This window comes from Zootoca vivipara, chromosome 13 (genome assembly GCF_963506605.1).
Source record: "Zootoca vivipara chromosome 13, rZooViv1.1, whole genome shotgun sequence".
Classification (NCBI taxonomy): Eukaryota; Metazoa; Chordata; class Lepidosauria; order Squamata; family Lacertidae; genus Zootoca; species Zootoca vivipara.
Window position 1 is genome coordinate 300,729 of NC_083288.1, and position 25,529 is coordinate 326,257.

General features: G+C 46.0%; 1 protein-coding gene across 5 annotated transcripts in view; it reads right to left on the reverse strand.

The window, feature by feature from the left end:
* CORO1C (coronin 1C) overlaps positions 1–25,099 on the reverse strand; it is a 77,301-nt gene extending 52,202 nt beyond the window's left edge. Inside the window, exon 1 of one of the 5 annotated variants that reach the window (XM_060282033.1) lies at positions 22,918–25,099. In XM_060282033.1, the coding sequence (XP_060138016.1) occupies positions 22,918–24,283 (1,366 nt within the window). In that variant the 5' untranslated portion in view covers positions 24,284–25,099. The other 4 variants (XM_035134427.2, XM_060282034.1, XM_060282035.1 and 1 more) reach the window with 4 other exon arrangements.
* Between the last annotated feature and the right edge of the window lie 430 nt (positions 25,100–25,529).

The following is a 25,529-nucleotide window of genomic DNA, read 5'->3' on the forward strand; positions in this document are numbered from 1 at the left end:
GTTGACAAGCAGCAGCTGCTCCATCGGCCCATCCCTGCGGAGCTCCCAGGTGGCATGCACCACATGCTGTGGCCTGTCATCTGAGGCCAGGTCAGCGGGCAGGCTGTGCACGTGGAGCGCTGGGCAGGCAGTGCACAGCTCGCCCTCCAGCTGCTCCAGCGTGGCCACCGAGCGTGCCACCAGCAGCAGCACCAAGCCGGGTGCCAGGCACGGGGCCAGCAGGCATGCCAGGCTCTGTCTGAAGCCCCACGATGTGCCCGTCATGATGCCCATGGTGCGGCCCAGACCCGCCACCTGCCCGCCGGCCTTTTTGTCCATGGCTGCACCCTGGGCCATAGTTTGCCGACCCCTGGTCTACACGGAGCAAGGGAACAGAGTGGCTGGGGAGACTCAGCCAGATGGGCGGGGTACATGTAATTAGTAGTAGTAGTAGTAGTAGTATGATTATCTTGCCGGGATTTTGAGACAGGTTTCTCTCCCAGTCTTCTAGATGCTTTACCACTGAGTTGTGGTCATTCTCCTGTGGTGCAAAGATTATACTTCATGATCCTTTACATTGCTTTTATTTTTATTTTTCTGTTGAATGTCTTTAAATGTGGATGGGTTAAGCTAGTCATTTCCAAGCTGCATTCCTCACATATTAAGATTAAGATAAGCAATGCTCAATAAATTTTCCTGAAGGACCCTTTGCCTGCAAACTACCAATCTTACCATGCTGCAAACAATCATATCTCAATACAAGCAGAATAGCAGCAAGGCGTAAGAGATCTGAAACAAGCCACTCAGGAACTGAGTTGTCTGCCACAGAATTGTCCACAATGTGCAAGGGTTCCTGGGTGAACAAGTTTATGTGGAAAGGGTTCTCTTAGGGGCTTGGAAGTATGAAAACCACTGGGGATAAAGCCATGCTCCACCTCACCAGCACTTATTGACCGGGGGCTGCCTAGCTTAAGACAGGCACAGCTGACTAGTGAGAGACAATGATCTCTCCCACCAATGGAGACAACCTGTAGTAGTTGCTGTTTAGTCATTTAGTCGTGTCCGACTCTTCATGACCCCATGGACCAGAGCACGCCAGGCACTCCTGTCTTCCACTGCCTCATCTCGTCCTCTGCCATCCCCTTCTCCTTGTGCCTTCCATCTTTCCCAACATCAGAGTCTTTTCCAGGGAGTCTTCTCTTCTCATGAGGTGGCCAAAGTATTGTAGCCTCAGCTTCAGGATCTGTCCTTCCAGTGAGCACTCAGGGCTGATTTCCTTAAGAATGGATAGGTTTGATCTTCTTGCAGTCCATGGGACTCTCAAGAGTCTCCTCCAGCACCATAATTCAAAAGCATCAATTCATCAAGGGGATATATGTCTATATATGTCTTTATGGTCCAGCTCTCCCTTCCATACATCACTACTGGGAAAACCAGAGCTTGAACTATACGGACCTTGGCCAGCAAGGTGATGTCTCTGCTTTTTAAGATGCTGTCTAGGTTTGTCATTGCTTTTCTCCCAAGAAGCAGACGTCTTTTAATTCCGTGATCTGCAGTGATCATGGAACCCAAGAAAGTAACATCTCTCACTGCCTCCATTTCTTCCCCTTCTATTTGCCAGGAGGTGATGGGACCAGTGGCCATGATCTTAGTTTTTTGGATGTTGAGCTTCAGTCCATATTTTGCCTCATTAAAGAACCTCATTAAAAGGTTCTTTAATTCCTCCTCACTTTCTGCCATCAAGGTTTTGTCATCAGCATATCTGAGGTTGTTGTATTTCTTCCGGCAATCTTAATTCCGGCTTGGGATTCATCCAGGCCAGCCTTTCTCATGATGAATTCTGCATGTAAATTAAATAAGCAGGGAGACAATATACAGCCTTGTCCTACTCCTTTCCCAATTTTAATACTTGTACCTTATGCCAATCAGGTGGAGCTTCTCACTCGTAACTGCTGCCTCCTGTGTTGTTTCTGCTATGTTAGCAGCACCAAAGTGACTTCCCCAGGGAGCAAGCCTGCGCAGTGTGTCTGGAGGGTCTGGGCTGCTCAGACAACAAGACCCCCTTCTTGGACTTGCTGATGAGGTCCAAATAGGGTTGCCAGACTCAATAGAGGACAGGACTTCTGTGCCTTTAATTGCCCTGCTCTCTTTTGAGTCTGGAAACCTTAAAGAGAAACTCAGGCAATTAAAGGCACAGAAGTCCTGTCCTCTCAATAGAAGAAGAGAAACTTTAAGGTTTCCAGACTCAAGAGAGAGCAAGGCAATTAAAGGCACAGAAGTCCTGTCCTCTATTGAGTCTGGCAACCCTAGGTCCAAAGGAAAGCAGAGCAATACATTTGGCACCAACTTGGCCAAAGGAGCTGCCAGAAGGAGGCGTACAAGGCACCATCCAGCTGCCTTAGGGACTGCTCCAGATTTGTGTTTACTCCTTCGCCTTTTCTTCTCTTGAAGATGTCCCACAAGGCTGCGAGTAAGGAATATGCTATATATTACATTTACAGGTATTCTGTTTAGAAGGAGCCTAAAAAGAGCAGGGTACAAGTATAAAGGCTGCATTTTTAAATAGTAGAGATGGAACCTATTCAAAATAAACAACCATTAACTTCCTTCTAAATATGATGAAAGTTGGAAAAATCATTATGTGCTATATTGGGATTAGTGCAACATTTCAAAGGCCAGGGCAGCTCTGAGATTCAGAAGCAGAGATTGTTTAAGAAAAAGAAAGTGCTACTGAAAGCCCAAAGGACACAATGACTTATTTTTTAAAAAAACAGCAGCTGGCAGTGTAGGAAGCAGAAAGCATCAGGATTAGAATTCTGATCCCGTTTTCTGCAGCAGGAAGTCAACAGAAGAATCAGGTCAGAACCCAGCCCACCCTAGCCCACACAACCCAACCACACTCCTGCCCGGGGGGGGGGGCGGGTATTTCCATAATTAAAGGCAGGAGATAGGTATACAAATGATAAGCCTTTTCTGTATGTTTTGCCTTTTGTGGTAACCTGATTTTTTTACCAGTGCAACAAGATTAATAAGGCAGAAACATCCATTTCAGTTTCTCACTGGCTTTTCTTAGCTATTTCAATGCCATTTCACAAGCCACTTTTATTTTTATTATGCTTATTATTTTTCGAAAGCCAAATTTATTTTTAAACCACCACAACATAGTATTATTTTTTTATTGCTCCCCAGCCTTCCCCAACCTGATGCCCTCCAGATGTTCTGGAACACATTTGCCACCAGCCCCAGCTGAAGTCCAAACATCTGGAGGGCACCAGGTTGGGGAAGGCTTGACTACCCTATTTGTTCATGAGATTCATTAGAAACATTTCAGAAGACAGCAAGTATATGTCAATAATTATTTGATGGTGTTTCTTGCTTGGCAGGTTTTTGGACTGGATGGCCTTTGTGGTCTCTTCCAACTCTATGATTCTATGATTCTATGATTCTAGTATGGAAGACTATTTTTTACCCTTGCAAATCCAGTCTGTTAAGCCAAAGTGTTAACATTTCATCATTTCCACATTAGGCATTAGAAGATGTAAGTTGGTAAATAGCCTTTCTTCAAAAGCAACACATTTCAGTAAACGTATTGCCCCACCCCCATGTATGGATACCAAAACTTAATCAACATCAGTTCCTATTGCTACTGAATGAGAACAAGTCCCCAAGGAGAGGTGAGCAGCTAGCTGCATATTCTGATGCCAGAGTTGAACATGGAAAGAGCAGCACACTCTGGATACAAACAAGCATTTCTAAGTGTGAGGGAGTCTTTCCTTAAGTGCCTGAATTTTTCCAGGCCTTGTACAGTGAGGTTTACTAAGAGCAAAATGATAACAGAGCAAGTGGAGGCCAACTTAAAGCAGCACAGCAGTTCTTAACTGCTAAACATGGCTCAGAGAAAATTCAGCTCCATAAACTCTCACCCAGTCCACTGAAGACTCAGCTCAGGGCCGTCTTAAGCATATCCGGCGCCGTGGTGCAGAAGGCGACGTTCTCGGAGCCCCTCCCCCTCCCCTGCACTGGGCAGCTCGAGGCTCGCTTGCCGCACGGGCTTCCTCAGCAGCCCTGCTACTGCCGCGGGGCAGGCAGGAGGGATAAGGGCACTGCATAGCTTTGTGCGCAGCTGCCGCCTCTCCCAGGCAGGCAGCGAGAGAGCGCGGCTGGCCGTAGGAAGAGCCACTACCACCCAGCATGCCCTCGCAGCTGTTCCCAGTCGGTCCTGGACTCCCACTGCTGGGCGCCCCTGATGGGTGGGCGCCGTGGTGCAGGGCGTCACTAACCCTAATGGGTAAGACGGCCCTGGCTCAGCTCAATAGAAGGATGCTCCTTAAAATTCAGAGACACTTAAATGCAAAGGGCAGAGGAAGCCCACCACTCCCACACTGCTCTGGGCAGGCGGGAGAGAGGAGGGCCTGCTGCCACACCCTGATGTAAGACATTAGGAACATGGAAAGCTTCCTTATTCCAGATCAGACTATTGGACCATCGATCCCAGTAGCTCTGCTGATTACTGAAGTTCTGGAAGGCCGTCATCTGCTACCTTAAGGGAGAATCCAAGGGACAGAAGCTGGGGCATTTGCACCCAAAGCACATGCTCTATTATAATTATCCCCCACCCCTGTGGTAGCAATTCAGGTGAAAGAGAATACATTGAATTGTTGCACAAAGTCAGTAAACCGCTTCAAATTGTTAACTGTGCAAACCCCCACAATATTAACTTCTCCAATATTGCCCGGAACACAATTTCAAACAGGAGCAACACTCTTCTGCCCTACAGTGCAACCTGTAGTGGAGAACCAAGAACTGACTTCTAAATATTTCAATCTTATTAGGTAATTTTACTTCAAATCCCTCACTTGTGGTACCAATTATAGCCTCTTTAACATCTGTTTTAACAAATGCTTTCAAGATCAACCACACTTCCTCTCTCTTGTACAGATGTTCTTTATCTTCAAGCTTAATCCCTTTTCATCCCAGAGCCACTGTTTTGAGCTACTGAAGAGCACTATCTTAATCTAGAAGTATCTGTTGTCCACACAACTCAACGTTAGTGTAAGAATAAGCACATTTACAAGATGCAAAGTTGGAGGGGGGAACATGACTCAAAGGACATTTGCTGTAATTACTGGTGCTCAGCAACATGTTATTTCAAGACAGCAGTGTTGAGGTGGTTCTGCACATAAGAAAAAGATTCCCAATATAAGATGACAACTTGTCATGTGACTTTTTAATGCGGGGTCTCACAGATTTCAAGACATTTTTTGTTACAGGAGCACAAAAGGGAACTGCTTTCCATCAGGATCATTAAGTACACTGTGTTGTTCTATACAAACTGAGGGCAAAACTACCTCACATACCCCTGCAATGAAGCTGGAATCATCTGGAGGAATTTAGGACTCAATTCTTGCATCAGTAAATGATGATGGATTTGTCAAGAACCAAGATTCATGTTTCAATAAGCAAAATGTGACATTCCCAGTCAGGTAAGAAATCTCAACATGTACAGATAACATAAAGAGATTATAGTATTGAATATTCAGAAAGTTTCTCAACCAGGCTTCAAAGAAATCAACCTCCGTTTCTTGCTGAAACCCCCACAAAGCGAGGTAATTGTTTGAGAGACTGAAGTCAGAATACCTGCAACATCCTACACCTTTCAAAGGACAAGTCTGCACAATTTAAAATTGCTCATCTAGATTAATGGTGTTCAAAAGTCTATGAAGAGATACATCTTTAACTGGCACTGAAAACCAAGGATTGAAGCCACTAGTAATACATCTGAGGGAAGGGATTTCCATTAAAGGGGGTCTACCACAACCCTATCTTGTTATCATTGCACAGGGCAAAAAGGAGGGCCTCCCCTGCAAATCTCAGTGAACGCTCTTGGGACAGAGTGCTCTCTGTGCTGTGAACCACTTATCGCCAGATAATTTCTAGCTTTAATTAAATCTACTATATATGTGCAACTGATCAATGTTAGAGAAATGTACATGATTCATGTTCAGTTTTTTGCAAGTTCAGGACATTACCTGCCAATTAATGGTGCTGGTACAAGAATGGTGGGATTGGAAGATTTGCAGGCGTGGGAGTCATCTCATGCTCATTACAGCCTTTCATTTAAAAAAATCATATCAGACTGGTTGCTATAACTCAGGATCAATAACAGATAGAAGAACCTGTTTGTTTCTTCCAAAATATTAGTCCTGGTGTTCACAAGTGGTCTGCATGGCATGATGTTTTTTGAAAGAGAATTTTCATGCAACTTAACTCTTCTCAAATGCCAGAAGATTCCATCCAAGGCCTCAAAATCCCTCCTTTAGACACCTGATTATAATCCATTTTAATCGGTTTAGGGTTTGTGTTAGCATTATTTTAATTTCATTGCTCCTGCTTTTTAAATGGAATTATTGCAGAGGAGGAAGGTTTGCATCAGTGAAGAAAGGGAAAACTAATTACATTAGTAGAGATTAAGCTCACTGTCAAATCAAATACCCATGGCTTCTTAATCAAAGGACACCAAGGGCCAGCTGAAAGATGCTCTTGCCACTCTGACCAGATGCATTCTCTGCCCCCACTGGAATGAAGGTTTCCTACAAATTCACTGCAACAACTCCCTGCAAATACAGTGCACACTCCCAGTGTATGTTATCACTTATATGAGACAAGCAGGCTTTGTACTTCATTAAACACAGGTAGGAAGCTGCAAATATCAGAACACCGTTTCAAGCCTCAATGCCTCCATAAGATTGACCACTTTTAAAATCCGTTGCAATGCAAAGAGTAATGAATATCTTCTTTGTCCTCCTTTGCAGCCCTTCATCCTGACAAAAATATTGATCTCATGGAGCTCAAGCTTAGCACTTTCTGAAGCAGTCCTCAAGTACAGGAGTTTTCTTCCCACCTAACAATCCCACAACGTTGTTTATCCAGCACACAAAGAACTGCATTTCCCTCCTCACACTTCTTCATTTTCTCTGTGCGCTACCTTGCTTTCGCTCTGAAACAGACATACCTTGTTAGGCAGGATTTTTACCTTGACTCAATAGTGGCTTCTCCTGAAAGCCACAGGTAAAAGAGAAGTGTACTGAACAAGAGATCTCACACTAAACTCAGATACTTGCAGGACAACCCTACAGTCTATTGCCCACCTATGTAACACGGGTCTCAAAACCATTGTTACACTATGCAGGCAAGCATATCACAAATGCAAACTACTGAATTGCCATGGTTCTCAAAGAACCACAAGAATTGCAGTTCTGCAAAGGAGCCCAGTCAAAAAATTATCCCACCTTCATTACAACTACAGTATAGGATTATCTGCTGGTATACATTATTTGTTGTGTGTGTACACTAAGGGAGCACTCCAGAATAGTGCTGGGTAAACCTCCCTAGATGGCAGCATCTGCGACATGGTAACCCAGCCTTTGTCAAGGAGTGTTCTCCCGATGCCTCAGATTACTATTCCCATAACCCCCAGCTGGTGTGGGATTGGAACTGATGGGAGCTGTAGTCTAAAATGTCTGGAGACTATGTTGGTAAAAGCTGCAGCAATGCAATGCAGCTTCTGTTAGAAACAGTACACAGCTCAGTTTTCAAAGCAAATCAAAAGTTAAACTGGTCCTTTTTTTAAGTCAATAGAATTTTTAAAATGTGTCTTAAAACAAAGCTCCAGGCACTTTTTGTGGGCAAAATTGTCGCGTAATGCAAATGATTCCTTCAATTATGTGATTAATAAAAATGTCCAATTTTAACATGCATGCAATAAATATGCAGTTATTAAGCACCATTAGTTCCTCCCTTTCATGGATCACTGCCTTGTCGTGGCGAAGGGGCTTGAACAACTCAGAGAAGCTATGCTGTGTAGGGCCACCCAAGATGGACAGGTCATAGTGGAGAGTTTTGACTAAATGTGATCCACCTGGAGAAGGAACTGGCAAGCCACTCCAGTATCCCTGCCAAGAAAACTCCATGGACAAAGACAACAGGCATATAAAAGTTATGACGCTGGAAGATGAGCCCCTCAGGTCGGAAGGTGTCCAACATGCTACTGAGGAAGAGCGGAGGACAAGTACAAGTAGATTCAGAGCTGATGAAGTGGCTGGGCCAAAACAGAAGGTTGCTCAGTTGCGGATATGCCTAGAAGTGAAAGGAAAGTCCAATGCTGTAAAGAAAAATATTGCATAGGAACCTGGAACGTATGAACCATGAACCTTGGTAAACTGGATGTAATCAAAAACGAGATGGCAAGAATAAATATTGATATCCTGGGCATCAGTGAACTAAAATGGACGGGAATGAGCGAATTCAGTTCGGATGACCATCATATCTACTACTGTGGGCAAGAATCCCCTAAAAGAAATGGAGTGGCCCTCATAGTCAACAAAAGAGTGGCAAAAGCTGTACTGAGATGCAATCTCAAGAATGATAGAATGATCTTGATACGAATCCAAGGCATACCTTTTAACATCACAGCAATCCAAGTTTATGCACCAACTACCGGTGCTGAAGAAAGCGAAAGTGACCACCTTCTAGAACACCTTCTAGAAATGACACCAAAGAAGGATGTTCTTCTCATTACAGGGGATTGGAATGCTAAAGTAGGGAATCAAGAGATAAAGGGAACAACTGGCAAGTTTGGCCTTGGAGTTCAAAACGAAGCAGGGCAAAGAGATCTGTCAAGAGAACAAGCTGGTCATCACAAACACTCTTTTCCAACAACACAAGAGACAACTCTACACATGGACATCACCAGATGGGCAACATCAAAATCAGATTGATTATATTCTCTGCAGCCAAAGATGGAGAAGCTCTATACAGTCAGCAAAAACAAGACCTGAAGCAGATTGTGGCTCAGATCATCAGCTTCTTATAGCAGAATTCCAGCTTAAACTGAAGAAAGTAGGAAAAACCACTGGGCCACTAAGACACAATCTAAATCAAATCCCTTATGAATGCACAGTGGAAGTGAGGAACAGGTGTAAGGAGTTAGATTTGGGGGACAGAGTGCCTGAAGAACTATGGATGGGGGCTCTTAACATTATACAGGAGGCAGCAACGAAAACCATCCGAATGAAAAGGAAATGCAAGAAAGCAAAGTGGCTGTCCAATGAGGCCTTACAAATAGCAGGGGAGAGAAGGCAAGCAAAATGCGAGGGAGATAGTGAAAGATACAGGAAATTGAATGCAGACTTCCAAATTAGCAAGGAGAGACAAGAGGGCCTTCTTAAACAAGCAATGCAAAGAAATAGAGGAAAACAACAGAATGGGAAAAACCAGAGATCTGTTCAAGAAAATTGGAGATATGAAAGGAACATTTCGTACAAAGATTACCATAATAAGGACAAAAGTGGAAAGGACCTAACAGAAGCAGAAGACATCAAGAAGAGGTGGCAAGAATACACAGAGGAATTATACCAGAAAGATATGGAGGTCTCGTATACCCCAGGTAGTGTGGTTGCTGACCTTGAGCCAGACATCCTGGAGAGTGAAGTCAAATGGGCCTTAGAAACCACTGCTAATAACAAGGCCAGTGGAAGTGATGGTATTCCAGCTGAACTATAAAAAATTTTAAAAGATGATGCTGTTAAGGTGCTACACTCAATATGCCAGCAAGTTTGGAAAACTCAGCAATGGCCAGAGGATTGGAGAAGATCAGTCTACATCCCAATCCCAAAGAAGGGCAGTGCCAAAGAATGCTCCAACTACCGCACAATTGCGCTCATTTCACACGCTAGCAAGGTTATGCTTAAAATTCTACAAGGCAGGCTTAGGCAGTATGTGGACCGAGAACTCCCAGAAGTGCAAGCTGGATTTCGAAGGGGCAGAGGAACCAGAGACCAAATTGCAAACATGCGCTGGATTATGGAGAAAGCTAGAGTGTTCCAGAAAAAACATCTACTTCTGCTTCATTGACTATGCAAAAGCCTTTGACTGTGTCAACCACAGCAAACTATGGCAAGTTCTTAAAGAAATAGGAGTGCCTGATCACCTCATCTGTCTCCTAAGAAAACTCTATGTGGGACAAGAAGCTACAGTTAGAACTGGATATGGAACAACTGACTGGTTCAAATTGGGAAAGGAGTATGACAAGAATGTATATTGTCTCCCTGCTTATTTAACTTACAGTATATGCAGAATTCATCATGCGAAAGGCTGGACTGGATGAATCCCAAACCGGAATTAAGATTGCCAGAAGAAATATCAACAACCTCAGATATGCTGATGACACAACCTTAGAATCATAGAATCATAGAATCATAGAATCATAGAGTTGGAAGAGACCACAAGGGCCATCCAGTCCAACCCCCTGCCAAGCAGGAAACACCATCAAAGCATTCCTGACAGATGGCTGTCAAGCCTCTGCTTAAAGACCTCCAGATGGAGGAGGTCCTTGATGGCAGAAAGTGAGGAATTAAAGAACCTTTTAATGAGGGTGAAAGAGGAGAGCTCAAAATATGGACTGAAGCTCAACATCCAAAAAACTAAGATCATGGCCACTGGTCCCATCACCTCCTGGCAAATAGAAGGGGAAGAAATGGAGGCAGTGAGAGATGTTACTTTCTTGGGTTCCATGATCACTGCAGATCACGAAATTAAAAGACGTCTGCTTCTTGGGAGAAAAGCAATGACAAACCTAGACAGCACCTTAAAAAGCAGAGACATCACCTTGCCCCGGCCAAGGTCCGTATAGCTCTGGTTTTCCCAGTAGTGATGTATGGAAGGGAGAGCTGGACCATCAAGAAGGCTGATCGCCGAATAATTGATGCTTTTGAATTATGGTGCTGGAGGAGACTCTTGAGAGTCCCATGGACTGCAAGAAGATCAAACCTACCCATTCTGAAGGAAATCAGCCCCGAGTGCTCACAGGAAGGACAGATCCTGAAGCTGAGGCTCCAAGACTTTGGCCACCTCATGAGAAGAGAAGACTCCCTGGAAAAGACCCTGATGTTGGGAAAGAAGGAGGGCACAAGGAGAAGGGGACGACAGAAAACGAGATGGTTGGACAGTGTTCTCGAAGCTACGAACATGAGTTTGACCAAACTACAGGAGGCAGTAGAAGGTAGGAGTGCTTGGCGTGCTCTGGTCCATGGAGTCACGAAGAGTCGGACACGACTAAACGACTAAACAACAACAAAGTTTTTCCCTCTCTTCTAGCCTATATCACTATGATGCAATATTAATTTCCCTGGCCTTACATTTCATTGCAGCTACATCCGCTCTCTACCTCGTGCTTGGATGCAGCCCAACTGTGACAGATGCAATAAGCATGAAGATTTAACTCGAAAAATCCAATGATGTTTGAAAAGGCAGTTCATCAGAAGACAGAGCAATCCCAACACAGTATGTATGGGGAAACACCAACATGGATTGCAGTTCTTTCACTCAAAGTCTATAGCCATCCATTAAAAATTTACGATTATGTAGCCGGACACAAAAACACATGCAGTCAGGTGTGTATTTGGGGATTTTTGCACTTTGATCTTTTACCTCTGCAAACACAGCCTCCGAAAAACATGAAGTAACAAAGTAACGTCAGCAAGTTATACGGTATATAGCAACTTTTTTTACATCGAAGGATAAGCTATATTGCCCCAATTTGTTTTGTTCCCCACCTCCTGCATACCTAGACCACCACCCTGCTATTCCCCATGGGTCTATCCTCAGTCAATTTATCATTACAATTCCCTTAAACCAGAGACTCAGGTGTCCCATATGCCACACGCAATCTCACCTCAGCTTTTTACCACCTTTGCACTCTTATTGTATACCCAGAGGGAGCAGAATGTTCATGAATTTGCACCCAACCCAAGTAGACACAGCAGCCCAGGGAAAATAGGAGGGGGGCGGCATTGCACAGGTATTACCACATTCGAAAGTGAGCCACACACCTCCTCTTTAGAGTTCTAGGGCTTGCACTTCAATGCACTCACTAAGCATTGTAAACTGTAAAATGTTTTGGGGCTATGTTTTTAAGCTGTGGTTTTATAAACATTTCAGTTGTTTTAGGTTTTAATATATTTTAGATCCTGATTGTAAATTACCTTGGGAAGGATTATACACAAAAAGGTAGCCATGAAATGTTTTCAAAAAAGGAAGTAAGCAAAGCGTGAAAGTCTGGCATCTACCACATGGATGGAGAGGGAAACATACATGGGTTGTGCAAAGGGATCATGTGGGTCACAGATGAAGAGCACCCTCCACGTGTGAAGGTCCTTGCAAACAGATTAGCATATGGTTACCATAGCATCTCTGAACCAATCAGAGAAAAAATAGGCACACAGAGCAAACAAGCTTTATTGTAGCCTTTATTGTACATGCAGAGCAGCTCAACTTTATGATGACCTACTACACTAGTCAGTTTTATTTCTATGTCTAGTCAGCTTGCAGCTGATTTCTTCATCATTTTCTTATACATTAGTACAGTGATGGCGAACCTATGACATGCGTGTCAGATGTGACACGCAGAGCCCTCACTGCTGGCACGCGCCCCATCGGCCCATTCACGCTGTTATTGTTGCCCCCCCATTTGTTCTCCCGCTCCTCCTACAGCTTGTCTCCGCTGTTAAAACCTGGAACCTTTTTTGTTGCTGCTGCTGGTAGCCAGAGATTGGTTTTTTTAACCCTTTCTGTGCTTTTCCCCCCTGGCACTTTGGCAGACTATGATTAGGTGTAATAGCGTTCATTTTTTAACCCATTCTGTGCTGTTTTTTTTGGCGCTTTGGCAGACTATGTCAGTGCTGTGTGTTAGTTCCAGCGAAGGTATTATTCATCATTTATTTCTCTCTCCCCCCCCCAAAAAAAGCGCAGCAGCTTTGGGGCATCCCCCCCAAAAGCAAAGCAACTTTTGCACCCCCCAAAAAAAACCTCCAAAACTTTGGTCAGCAGCTCGCCCCAGAAAGTTCAACAACTCTGGGCACTTTGTGATAAATAAGGGTTTTTTGGTTTGGTTAAATAATTAGTTTTTGGTTTATTAAATAGTTATATATTACAATTATACATTTTTGTTATTTAAACTATAAATATCATGAAATTATGGTTTTTTTCTTGAAGTGACACACCACCCGAGTTATGCTCAGTTTTTTGGCGAATTTTGACACACTAAGCTCAAAAGGTTGCCCATCACTGCATTAGTACAATGATGCATTGTTCAATCTTGAAAAGGAATGGCCATATGCTTGAGAAAGGTAATTAGCTTATTTCTCATTAAAAGTATGACTAATAAGTGCAATAAATAATTATAAAAAATAAATAAAAAATGTAAAAAAATAGCAATCAGTAAACAATGAACAAACCTTAGCTACAGATAGAGATTTCATTGGAGCAAAATAATCCACAATCCCTGCTTCAGATAGTAAGGAAGCTGGTAGGCCGTTATCTATGGCTTACCATTAACATGTGAATAAGGCAAGAACAACATAAAAGCAGGTCCCTACCCTGAGGATCCTACAAATTTTGACAGAAGGAAACAATGCATGGAAAGAAAGGCAGAAGCAAAATATGCAAATAATTAAGAGTTGTGTAAATTTACAATACAATCCCATGCTTACTTTGTGTGATGACAAAGAAATGATTCTGGGTGACAGAGGCAGAACTGCTCAACACCTACGGTACTTTACCTTTGTCTTCACCCAAAAGGAGAGCAATGCCCAACCTGATGATAACATGATAAACAAGGCAAGGAGAGAGCTGCATTTCAATAGGGACAACTGTAAGTTTCTACACTTAGGCAGGAAGAACCTGCTGCACAAATATAAAATGGAGAACATCTGGCTTACTAGCAGTACATGTGAAAAAGATCTAGGGGTCTTAGCAGACCACAAGTTGAACATGAGTCAACAGCGTTATGCAGAAGCAAAAATAAGCTAATGCTATTCTAGGCTACATCAACAGAATCTTCCCATCAAGGGAAATCATAGTACCATTCTATGGTTAGACCACACCCAGAATATTCTGCCCCATTCTGGGTGCCACAATTTAAGAAGGATACTGACAAGCTGGAACATGTGACCAAGATGATCAAGGGTCTGGAAACCAAGCCTTAGGAACAGTTGAGGGAGTTGGGGGTGTTTAGCTTGAAGAAGAGACTGAGAACAGATATGATAGACATCTTCAAATATTGAAAGGGCTGTCACATGGAGGATGGAGCAAGCTTGTTTTCTCCTGCTCCAGAGGGTAGGACCCAAACTAATTGATTCAAGTTACATGAAAGGCAATTTTGACTAAACATCAGGAAGAACTTTATGACAGTAAGAGCTGTTCAGTAGTGGAAAAGACTCCCATGAGAGGTGGTGGACTTTCCTTCCTTGGAGGTTTACAAGCAGAAGTCAATGGCCACCTGTCATGTATGATCTAGTTGAGGTTCCTTGGGGTCCCTTCCAACTCTACAATTCTCTGATTCTATGAATTAAGACCTGCTGAGCTCCACTGGACTTACAGCCCTAGCATGCATAGCAGGCACAGTCATCTACCCTCCCCCCTTCTTCTTAGACATCATGTTCCACTGCATGCCACACACACTGTATGCAACTGACTAATATTTTCCCCTCCTCAAACATAGTCAACAATCTAAAGAACAAAAGAACTGTATTCCATCCCACACAGAAGTGCTCACATTATTCTTAGTCATAAAATGTGCAATACTGAGGAAGAATTAGTTTGCACCTCAACAGGCTTCTTCTCCGCAAAAGATGCCCATTCTTTGAGCAGCAGACTCAGCTGCCTAGTCCAGCTCTGCGACAGAGGTACCCTATGCCAACTGAAGGTATTTATTACTACCTTCTAAAAACGCTTCCCCCACATACAGAATATACTGCTGTATTCTTCTGTGAGGTATTTGAAGGAGACTTTTATCCAACTGCAAGCCTCTCTCCAGGGTTGCAGAGCAGTATGTGACAGCTTCCTCCTTTAGAAGGAATCCTATCTATAAGATCTCTGTACGAGGTCTGGGAAAGGAACAAAAACCTGTTGGAGAGGAAAACACCATGGTGGATATCACCTGTGGAGGTCTTAACTGTTAATAAGTTGAATACAGAAGGGAGGTGGGCCACTTATGAAGAGATTTTATTGAAAACTGATACAGGTTGGAAATTAAAGCTGAATGACCAAGGTTGGTTACAATATCACCAAGCGAATGATGTGTTTTGGGGTAATAGGAGAGTAGGATTTGAAGATTAAATCCAGAATCATAGAATCATAGAATCATAGAATCATAGAGTTGGAAGAGACCACAAGGGCCATCCAGTCCAACCCCCTGCCAAGCAGGAAACACCATCAAAGCATTCCTGACAGATGGCTGTCAAGCTTCTGCTTAAAGACCTCCAAAGAAGGAGACTCCACCACACTCCTTGGCAGCAAATTCCACTGCCGAACAGCTCTTACTGTCAGGAAGTTCTTCCTAATGTTTAGGTGGAATCTTCTTTCTTGTAGTTTGAATCCGTTGCTCCGTGTCCGCTTCTCTGGAGCAGCAGAAAACAACCTTTCTCCCTCCTTTATATGACATCCTTTTATATATTTGAACATGGTTATCATATCACCCCTTAACCTTCTCTTCTCCAGGCTAAACATACCCAGCTCCCTAAGCCGTTCCTCATAAGGCATCGTTTCCAGGCCTTTGACCATTTTGGTTGCCCTCTTCTGGACACGTTCCAGCTTATCAGTATCCTTCTTGAACTGTGGTGCCCAGAACTGGACACAATACTCCAGGTGAGGTCTGACCAGAGCAGAATACAGTGGTACTATTACTTCCCTTGATCTAGATGCTATACTCCTATTGATGCAGCCCAGAATTGCATTGGCTTTTTTAGCTGCTGCATCACACTGCTGACTCATGTCAAGTTTGTGGTCAACCAAAACTCCTAGATCCTTTTCACATGTACTGCTCTCAAGCCAGGTGTCTCCCATCCTGTATTTGTGCCTTTCATTTTTTTTGCCCAAATGTAGTACTTTACATTTCTCCTTGTTAAAATTCATCTTGTTTGCTTTGGCCCAGTTGTCTAATCTGTTAAGGTCATTCTGAAGTGTGATCCTGTCCTCTGGGGTGTTAGCCACCCCTCCCAACTTGGTGTCATCAGATTTCAAATCGAACTGTTGGAATGCAGAAGCAAATTATTATCTAAATGTATAATTTCTTGTCGGAATGGTTTACAGACAAAGGAAGTGATGATAAAATGGGCAATGGATTTTGGGTATAACATTGAATTTGATGCATGGTTGAAATTATGGAATGAAGGTCTAAAGTTTACAGCATGTGTTACCTTAAAAGAAAATACCGGTTAACTTGGCTAAAATGTATAGGATGAGTATCAAAACATGTTGGAAATGTAAAGAGAAAGATGGAGAGTTCTATCATATGTAGTGGACATGTGAAAAGATAAAATTGTTTTGGGAATTGATCTATAATGAACTGAAAAAGATGTTCAAATATACCTTTCCCAAAAAGCCGGAAGTTTTTTTTGCTGGGTTTAATGGGAGAGGAAATTGCTAAGGTAGACCAAAGATTGTTTATGTATGCAACAACAGCAGTGAGAACATTAATAGCCCCAAAGTGGAAATTATAAGAAGTACCAACGGTAGAGGAGTGGCAGACGAAGATGATGGACTATGCGGAACTGGCAAAACTGACCTGCAAGATCCGAAGCCAGGATGAGGCAAAATTCCAAAGAGACTAGAGTAAATTTATGGATTATATGAATAAAAACTGTAGAGGTTTGAAGACACTAGTGGGATTGAAATAAATCCTACAACGTAGACTGGATTATAAAAAGAGACTGTGAGACGTAGATTGGAAGAGGGAAAGCCTAATGACGGGGTGGAGAGAAGTCAAAAGCTCGGCAGAGCAATGTGGAAAGAGATGTCTGGATAACTGTTGGAATTTACTGTCTTTATGTTTAAAATGAAAATTTAATAAAACATACTATAAAAAGAAAGAACCCTGTCTATAGAAGACAGGCATTATGAAACCCTCTTCAGAGTTCAATTTCCTAAAATTTCTCTTTACACTTCATTTAACCCATGATATTCAGCTGTAAAAATTGCACACGCAATTTTCCCCAAACAGAAAACCTGATTTCCTTGAGATTTCCTTTTTAACATCTGCTGCTGTGCTGTTCTCCCTCAACCATCACAGGGAGACATACCCCACCCGAAACACCTGCAGCCCCACATAAATGGACATCCTTGTTCCCACTGATCTCTCCACAATTTGCACCAACAGAGCACCAAACACCTGCCTGCAGCTGCACCTAACCAGCTACTGGTTCTCCCCATGACATAACCCTAACCCTTCCTCCTCAATTAACTGCTCCCATAAAGCAACACACCCAAGTCCCTCCTCCGTCACCAGCACCCAAGTCTCAACTACACCCTGCTGACAACCCGCCCCCTCCACAAAACACAGAACCCTCCCTCCCCAAACTGGAAAGCTACCCACCATCCTTTATCAGCTTCCTGTCTCTCACATGAACAAACCTTTATGTCCCCCCCCTGTTCATCCCTTGCAGCTGTTCCTCCCCAGTCACCCCATATGCCTTCCCTTCTTGCCCATCCATGTTTCCCTGAAACTGCACACCGTCTCACCATGACCGCTCACACAACCCCCAAGCCTCTCATCCTAACCCCACATCTGCAGCCCCCCACACCCTCAAGACACACCGCCTTGCCTTGCCCCCCTTTGCATCTCTATTTCCAAAGAAGCCCATGCTCTTTCCCTTTCCAGCTCTTTTAAATGGCATCTCACTGTAGCTTACATAAGCTGCTTTGAGAGCCCTTTCTCCCCCCACCCCCTTTTGAGTCAAAAGATGGAAATTATTTGAACATAACCACTCAGACCTGACAATTACAAACCTCCACTTCCCTTCTCCAATTTCAAACCTGGCATGCTCTCACCTGCAGTTACAAATTTATAAATGTATATTTTCTGTATCAGACATGCAGCATTTTTTAAATAAGGAAGATGCAAATGTCTTTTTTTAAAGCCTCCCCCCCATGAGACCCACATATTCCATACCAATAATCTGTTGTTGTTTTTTAAAAAAATGCATTGTTTTGTTGAATCCCTGTTAGGTACTTGATTTTGCAGGAAGATACAAAATCATGTACGTTTCTTTCGGAGGCAGGAGGGCAACCTGTGGGGCGGCAGGGCAGGAGTCCTGTGAGAGGGGAGATGGAAAAGGTGAGGCCGGCCGGCGACGCCTGGCGACTTCTGCCACCTCCTTCCGCCGCTTTCCCGGGGGGCCTTGATCCGCTCTCTACACGTTTCCCACCGGACTGTCGCGGGCGCTTTTCCCCCACGGAAGGGGCGCGAGGGCGGCGGAGGCGGCAAGAAGAGCGAGGAACGAGGAAGCGGCCCCACCAAAGAGCCACGCGCGTCCCTGGACACCAAGAAGGGAGGACCCCCCCCCGCGCCCAAAAAACCACACAGGTCGCCCCCCTCGCTGCCCACCTGCGCCCAGGCCCCACCCCAGACCCAGCCGCCTCGGGAACGCGGCCGCCTCGGGTTCTCTCCCCAGAGCGACACGCGACCGCGTATACACACGGACACGCGTCCGCCTCCCCTTACCTCGCCCTCCGCCACCGCCCGCGCGCCTCCTTTCTCCTCGCCTCAGACGCCGCCGCCCGACTCCGACTGACTGACGGACACGCGCGAGGACCGGCCGTCAGGGGGCGGGATCGGCCCAAGCCCCGCCCACGACCACGCCCCTGCTGCGCCCTGCGCCGCCTCTCCCTCTCGTGTCTCCTCAGCCAACCCCATGCCCCTCCCTCCAGGAGGGGAGAGGCGAGGGCAGCCAATCGCCGCCCAGCGCGGGACGGAAGGCGTCCAACCAGCGTCTGGAAAGGGGAAGGGCGGGGCTGGAGCGGCGCGAGAGGCGGCCGGAGAAGAACAAGAGGAAGCGAAGAAAGGAGAGGTGCGGGGGGGGGGGCGCCGGTTGGGGAGGGGAGCGAGCGCCGGAGGCGGGCACGCGCCTTTCTTGTCCGCGGCACCTGCTTCCCCGCTCGCCCGCTCCCCCCCCCGCTCGCACACACAACTACTCCTTCTCACGTGTTGGGTGCGCACTCGTGTATGGTCAACGCGGATATCTGTTTCTTCCCTGAGACCTTCTAGTGAAGGGCTGGATTATGAATACGGTTCATAAATAAATATTTCTAAACAGTAGATTTGTTTTAATCTATTTCAAATATTGTGGGGTTGTGTTTTTTGTAAAGACATTTAGCGCTGTAGTCCTGCACAGTATTTGTAGTTAATTCAGCAAAGAACAGTGCTTTTTGAAAGATGGGTTGGGGTGAAAGAAAACAGTGGTAAAATTAAAATAGACTTTTAGATTATTATTTTTTAAAAAAAAATTGGGAAAGGGAAATGTCATCATTTACACCAGTGTTTCTCAACCTTTTTTGGGCCAAGGCACACTTGTTCCATGAAAAAAATCACGAGGCACACCACCATTAAAAAATTTAACTCTGTGCCGCCCTATATTGACTATATAATTATGACTGTAAGAAACACTTGCCAATTGCTGTGTTGGTTGCAATCTCCTGTAATAAGGCTTCACAAGCCGCTGATTTCTCTGCCAGCACAATCCTTTGCTCAGCAAGTTTCAGGTTGAGCTCATCCAGCCAGCTTCTTTAAGTTTGTCTAAAACCACCCTCCCGTGGTGGTGGCTGTTGAGAGCTGCGCTCGCCCCGCGTCGTGACCCGGCCGGCTCCCTTTCCGGCGGGTCAGTGCTGTTTATTGGCGGCCGCCAGGCACGTGACAACGCAAATCGCCCTTCTCGTCGCCGCACGTCGCGGCACACCAGCCAGCGTCTCGCGGCACACTAGTGTGCCGCGGAACAGCGGTCGAAAAACGCTGATTTACACTGCCATTCCAAAACCACATAAGCCTTCATAACCTGCCTTTTGCCCAAGAGTCCCAAACACTCCTTCAGAGCTGCTCCATCCCTTTGGCTTGCCTTTTTCTGCAGCTGGCCTGGAGGAGGGCAGCAGGGCATCATGCCCGAAATAGTCTTTCGGGGGCAGGGCTTGCCTTGAATTTCCTCACTTCTTCCAAGCAGCGAGAGAAGGACCACATTCAGGGGGTTCAATAAGATCAGCGGTTCATAGGCACACTATATACTGCAGCTGATTGCAAAGCAAAAACCTCTTCAGCCATTGTTCATAGCTCTCTGGATATGTGTTCAAGAACCCCTGCAGCAATTCCATTTTCAGGCCTGTCATCTGCATGGCAACTGCCACTTACGAGGTCTTTGACTACAGTAGTGCCTATATAACCTTTCAAAATTAGATTTACTGTACGGTAAGATAAGCAAAATGCCCCCCAAAATTGGCTTATATTGGACACTGACTGGCCTTCAGTACTTTTCTCTCCTATGTCTAGGGAGATTGGGTTAGGGAAACAGATAGCAAGAATCATATTTACAGTAGTGTGACTTGCTGTTGCATTTAGCTTTTGACCAGGAAGGGGAGCTATAGATCTGGAGTACTATCAGGGCTGGGATCTAGCTTTTAAAAAGAGGTAGTAGTATAGGAAAATCACATGTGATTCATGAATATTGGTCATTTATGTACCAGTGAAATGCCTATCATTGCAAGAGGGCAGCAACAGAGGATTACAAAGGATGAAAGAGGATTTCTCAGGGATGCAACATCCATGGACTCTGCCCCCTCCCAGGCACCCCAGCTCACCTGGCCACCAACACTGAGGAGAGCCAGCAGGTCCATCAACCAACTCAATGGTTACAGCTCAGTGGCAGGGGTTGAAAGTCCCAGTTTGGGGAAAGACTCATGGGCATAGCCAGGGGGGCAGCTGCCCCCACCAATAAAAATAAATAAAAATGCATAGCCAACTGAGGTTCTCCACCAGCCAACAAAGGCCTGTTCCCCTCCCCCTTACAAAAATCCTGGCTACGCCCATGGAAAGACTCCTGTGTCAAACTGCAGAGGAGCTGCTGGTCCGTGTAGACTGGGGCCAGACCCTAAGAAGAGCTCTAGAATTTCCAGCTCCCCTCTGCCCCAGCCAGTGTGGCCCATGGGCAGGGCTGATAAGAGCTGTAGTCCAAAGCCTCTGGAGGGCACAAAATTGGGGAAGGCTGGTTTAAGGTTTGGGCACAGGACATTGGTGATCAGCAATTACACGGGTGCAGGCACATCCTAACACTGGAAGAAAGTTTGCTTAAGGCCATTCCTCAGATCTGTACAATGTAAGGAGAGCCCTGCAGGGTCAGACCAATTTCTCCTGGCAGCAGGGGCGTACCTGGGGCGTTGGCTATGTTGCCCCCTGCCAAGGGAGCAGGCCAAGGAGGGCACAAAAACTGTGCATCTACTCTCTAGCTTGGAGTGGCTAGGAGCCTGCCCACCCACCTGCGCGCACCCTGGGGTGCTCCCCTGTTGCTCTGGGTGCCTTAGCAGAGGGAGTGGGGGGCTCTGAGACAGCTCCTTGCCAGGGGCACTAGGCAGCCTAGGTATGGCAGCAAATTCCTTTGCTATTTTTGCCCAAGACCACTTTTTACAAATCGCTATGTTCTGTCTTCTTTCATCACCAAGGCAACTGAAGGGGGGGCACCCAGTTCTGCATATGAGAATGCTATACCATTTTTGGAATAAGGCGGCATCTTTTCCAACCAAAGAATAACCCAAGTATCAAATGCTCAGAATAACAGAACATCCGTAGCACCCCAGCTACAAACTGTGTGATGCTAAATAAATACCACATTGGGGAAAAGTCTAGTTAAAAGCAGACAGTCCATCACTTCACACAGGCTGTCGGCAATGGATTTTTTTAACCAGATTATCTGTGGAAAGGGTAAATGCAGAAGGCAGGGACATGGGCTGGCATTTTATAAAAATACAGAAAGCTGCCTTCTACTGAGTCCAGCCACTGGTCCATCGAGCTCAGTACTGTCTGCACTGACTGGCAGGGGCTCTTGGGGCATAGATGTCAAGTCTCCCGTTTTTCGCGGGAAACCCCCGGATTTAAATCCGTTTCCCGCTGGTCTCCTGAATTGAAAAATATCCCGTAAATCCCCCAGATTTGCAGCTCCTGCTGGCACCGACGGCCATGTCCCAGCTCCCAGCTGGCTGCTCACTCACTTGGCTTCAGAAATTACCTCTGTGCATGCCCGAGCATGCGCAGAAGCAATTTCTGGTGACCAGACATGCGGACACGGGCAGCCCAGCACCGCAAGTTGCTTCTGAACATGCACAGAACCGATTTCCGGTGCCGCTCTGCCCACGTCTGGGCACCGGAAATCGGGCAGAGCTGGCACCGGAAGTCACTTCTGCGCATGTCTGGACATGCGCAGAAGCGACTTCCGGTGCTGTGCCGCTGCTGATCGCTTGGTTTCCCTTATTTTTCTATCTGGAAGTTGACGCCTATGTCTTGGGAAACAGGGGATCTCTCCCAGCCCTCCCTGGAGATGCCATTGGGGAGGGAGCCAGGGACCTTCTGCAAGCAAAGCATATGCTCTACCACTGAGCTCAGCTAAGTTACATGGATGCTGCAAAAATTTCACAGCCCTGTGTGATCCTTTGCAGGTTAAAGCAGTACTATGGTATTGCTGGTTTATTTGATTTATTTTCTTCCCTTCACATCAGTGATCCCATCTTTCTTTCCTGGTCAACTTCACAGGCAAAGCACACAAACAATCTCTCTCTCTCTCTCTCTCTCTCTCTCTCTCTCTCTCTCTCTCTCTCTCTCTCTCTCTCTCTCTCCCGACCCAATGCACTAATTTATTTCTTCCTGCTGTTGGACATCCAGCCTGAAGCAGAACTCTGTGCCACTCCAGCAATTTTTGAACACCTGCCGATCTAAATACAAGATGCTCTCTTACCTGTTCCGTGTTCTTGTGCTCTGAGACCAAGATGGTAGTCAAGAGTTTTTTAAAATGCTCCTCCTTAGCCACTGCAAACATAGGCAATCCTGCCCCAGTCACAGTACCCCTGTCTCACCTTTACGAGCAGGTGGGGCAGCCTTCTCCCCTGCCAGCTTCCGCTTCTCAAATGTCTTCTTCATGTCTGCCACTCTGAGCGCTTTTTCATCCTCTTGTTTAGTTTTCCTTTGTTCCTGCAGCCGACAACATCCCCCATTTTCTGGGTGCTTTTCTCCAGTGGTTTTGCTTCTGCCACTTTCACTGGTCTCGTGAGAGGGGTTTTGCAGGGTCACCCCCATGACTGCTGTGGGCTTGAGGTTTTCTGCTGCTTCTGCCTCTTTCCCAGGGCTCGGGAAGCCCCCTGCCTGGCTGCTTGACTCAAAGCCCAGTTCATTGCAGGCCCCAAGGTCTTCCCCACTCTTGCGGGATTGGCTGCTGCTCTCCCCGGGATGCCTTTCAGCCTCCCCCCAAACCAAAGCAAGGTTTGAAGCTGCCAGCAACTTTATCTCAAGGTCCTTGGCTCCCTTATCGCTCCCACGAACCTCCCTTGCCTCTTCTCCACCACCAGTCAGGGTAACATGACTGCAGCCGATTGCTGCTCTCTCAGGCCAAGAGGCACAGCTCGCCATCTGCAGGTGGACTCCACTTTGCCCACTGGGAAGAGCAATCAGTGGGCCTCCTGTTTCCCCGTGGTTTTGTAGCGGAGGGCCTTCCATCTCTCCATTTCTTGGCTCCTCTGGAGAATCCAGGGAACTCAGGAAGCCAGCCTTGGTTTCCTCGCCAGGGGAGTTCAGCATCAGCTTATTCACTTGCCTGTTCTCAGCGCTGCTCTCTGAATCTGAGCGTGTTAACTGCCTCCTCAATACCCCCTGGAAAGTGCTAGTCATATCTGCCCTCACAGCCTCCCTTCCTAAACTTTCCTGACTGCCAAAGTTATTTATTTGAACCAGTGGCCGACTGCACACTGTCATTTCCCTTTTCCTTTCAGATTCTAGGAAGTTAAATGGGTGGGTTTCGCCCTCTTGGGTCGTGATGCTGTGCTTGCTTTCCTCTAGCCTATACAAAAGAGCCTTGGTCTTCCTGCCTTCTGCATCTTCTGAGGACGGCCTTTGGAGCACCTGCATAGAGGCTGGACTTTCCAGGCCCTTCCCATGTGCCTGCATGGCCATGTGTGGTGCAGAGAGGAGGGGCTCCCCTGCCAGCTGCCCCGTGGAAGCTGCCTCACCTGAGGCTCTCTTCATCTGTAGGTGTCTTGTGGAGACATGAACTCCACAGGCTCTATCCCTGGGCCCAGTTCCCTCACACACCATTTGCTTATCTGGTGCCAAAACAAAGCCATCACATCTCACCTTTGACGTTTTCCTCGTGTGGGGAGCCGCTTTCCTTTTTGTGATGCTTTTGCTGTCGAGTGAATACCCCGAGTGGTGCCATTCAGGGACTTCCATGGCAAGCAAAACAGTGCCTGGATTGCCTGGATTGCCAATGCCTGTGCAGACAAGACCCTGACAAAATCGGTTCCCCAAATGTCACTCAGTTCAGAATCTTCCACATCAGCATCCCCTTGTATTTTTAGTGGGGGGGAGGGGGACAGACGATGCACCACAAGCCCACCAATAGCTTGGAAACCTCTCTCTGTGGTTCATCAGAAGCTCTATTATCAACATTAACAACATCCAGAGTGGGTCCCCCCTTGGAGAGTCAGCATGCGTTTCTCTACCAGAACAGGACACACAAATATACTAAAAGTAAATGCACAACATGGATGTTTTTCCCCCACCTGAGCAAAAGACACATCCAAAAGTCCAGCGGATTCCAAGCTGCAAACTCCTTTGTCAAAAGGCTGCATTACATTCTAGCAAATGCCTTTCTCCTTCCCCAGAGCAGGTTGCAAGAAGCTTTTCTGGCGATTCCCAGTGATTTGTCTTTTGGGACCAACCTCACGCTGACGATTCACAGCCCTCCCTTTGCAGTCATTTATGGTCAAGATGGTTAGATCTCTACACATCTGAAACTGGCCCTCTGCCCGTGGCTTTTTGGAAAGACTGAAAAGCAGAGGAGCCCACACACTGGTGCCCTTCCAGCTAGGTAGTTCTGGTTTGTTTGATTTTTAAAGATGACCTCTATTAAATAGTGGGTGGATACATCAGATGACACAGAGTTTTATCCAAGTACTGTAGTTCTTTATAAGTAAGCTGGAACTGAACTGAACAGCTCAGCCGGCCTGCTTTTATAGGCAGCTGGTTGTCAACACTGTAACAACAACAGCCCAGGGTTTCCCACCTAAACTAACTGACGTGGAGGTGAGTGAAAACTATATACAGTACACAATACCTCTGGTGGCCAGGGTGAGAACTTCATTCAATACCTAACAACCTCCCTTGTCCCAATCCCCTTTTACCCAGACACTCCTTCCTTAGATGGTGTGTCACACAGGCAGCCTAAGGCTGGACCTTGCTCTGGCTCCCAGGGATCAGAAGGAGGGAGGAGGAGGGAGACTGAGCCTGGAAGTGTGTTGCAGAGATGTGTTCTTGCTAAGCAAATGTCTGTGCCATCTAAAGTGTACAGGAGATAAACAAAGAGCCTGGCAGCAGCCTTGGAAATAAAATTCCTCATGGATGCCACACTTACGAGGAAAAATGCTGGGCTGGGCATTTGCAAAGCCTTCTCTGCAATGTCCTCCCTTTGGATCAA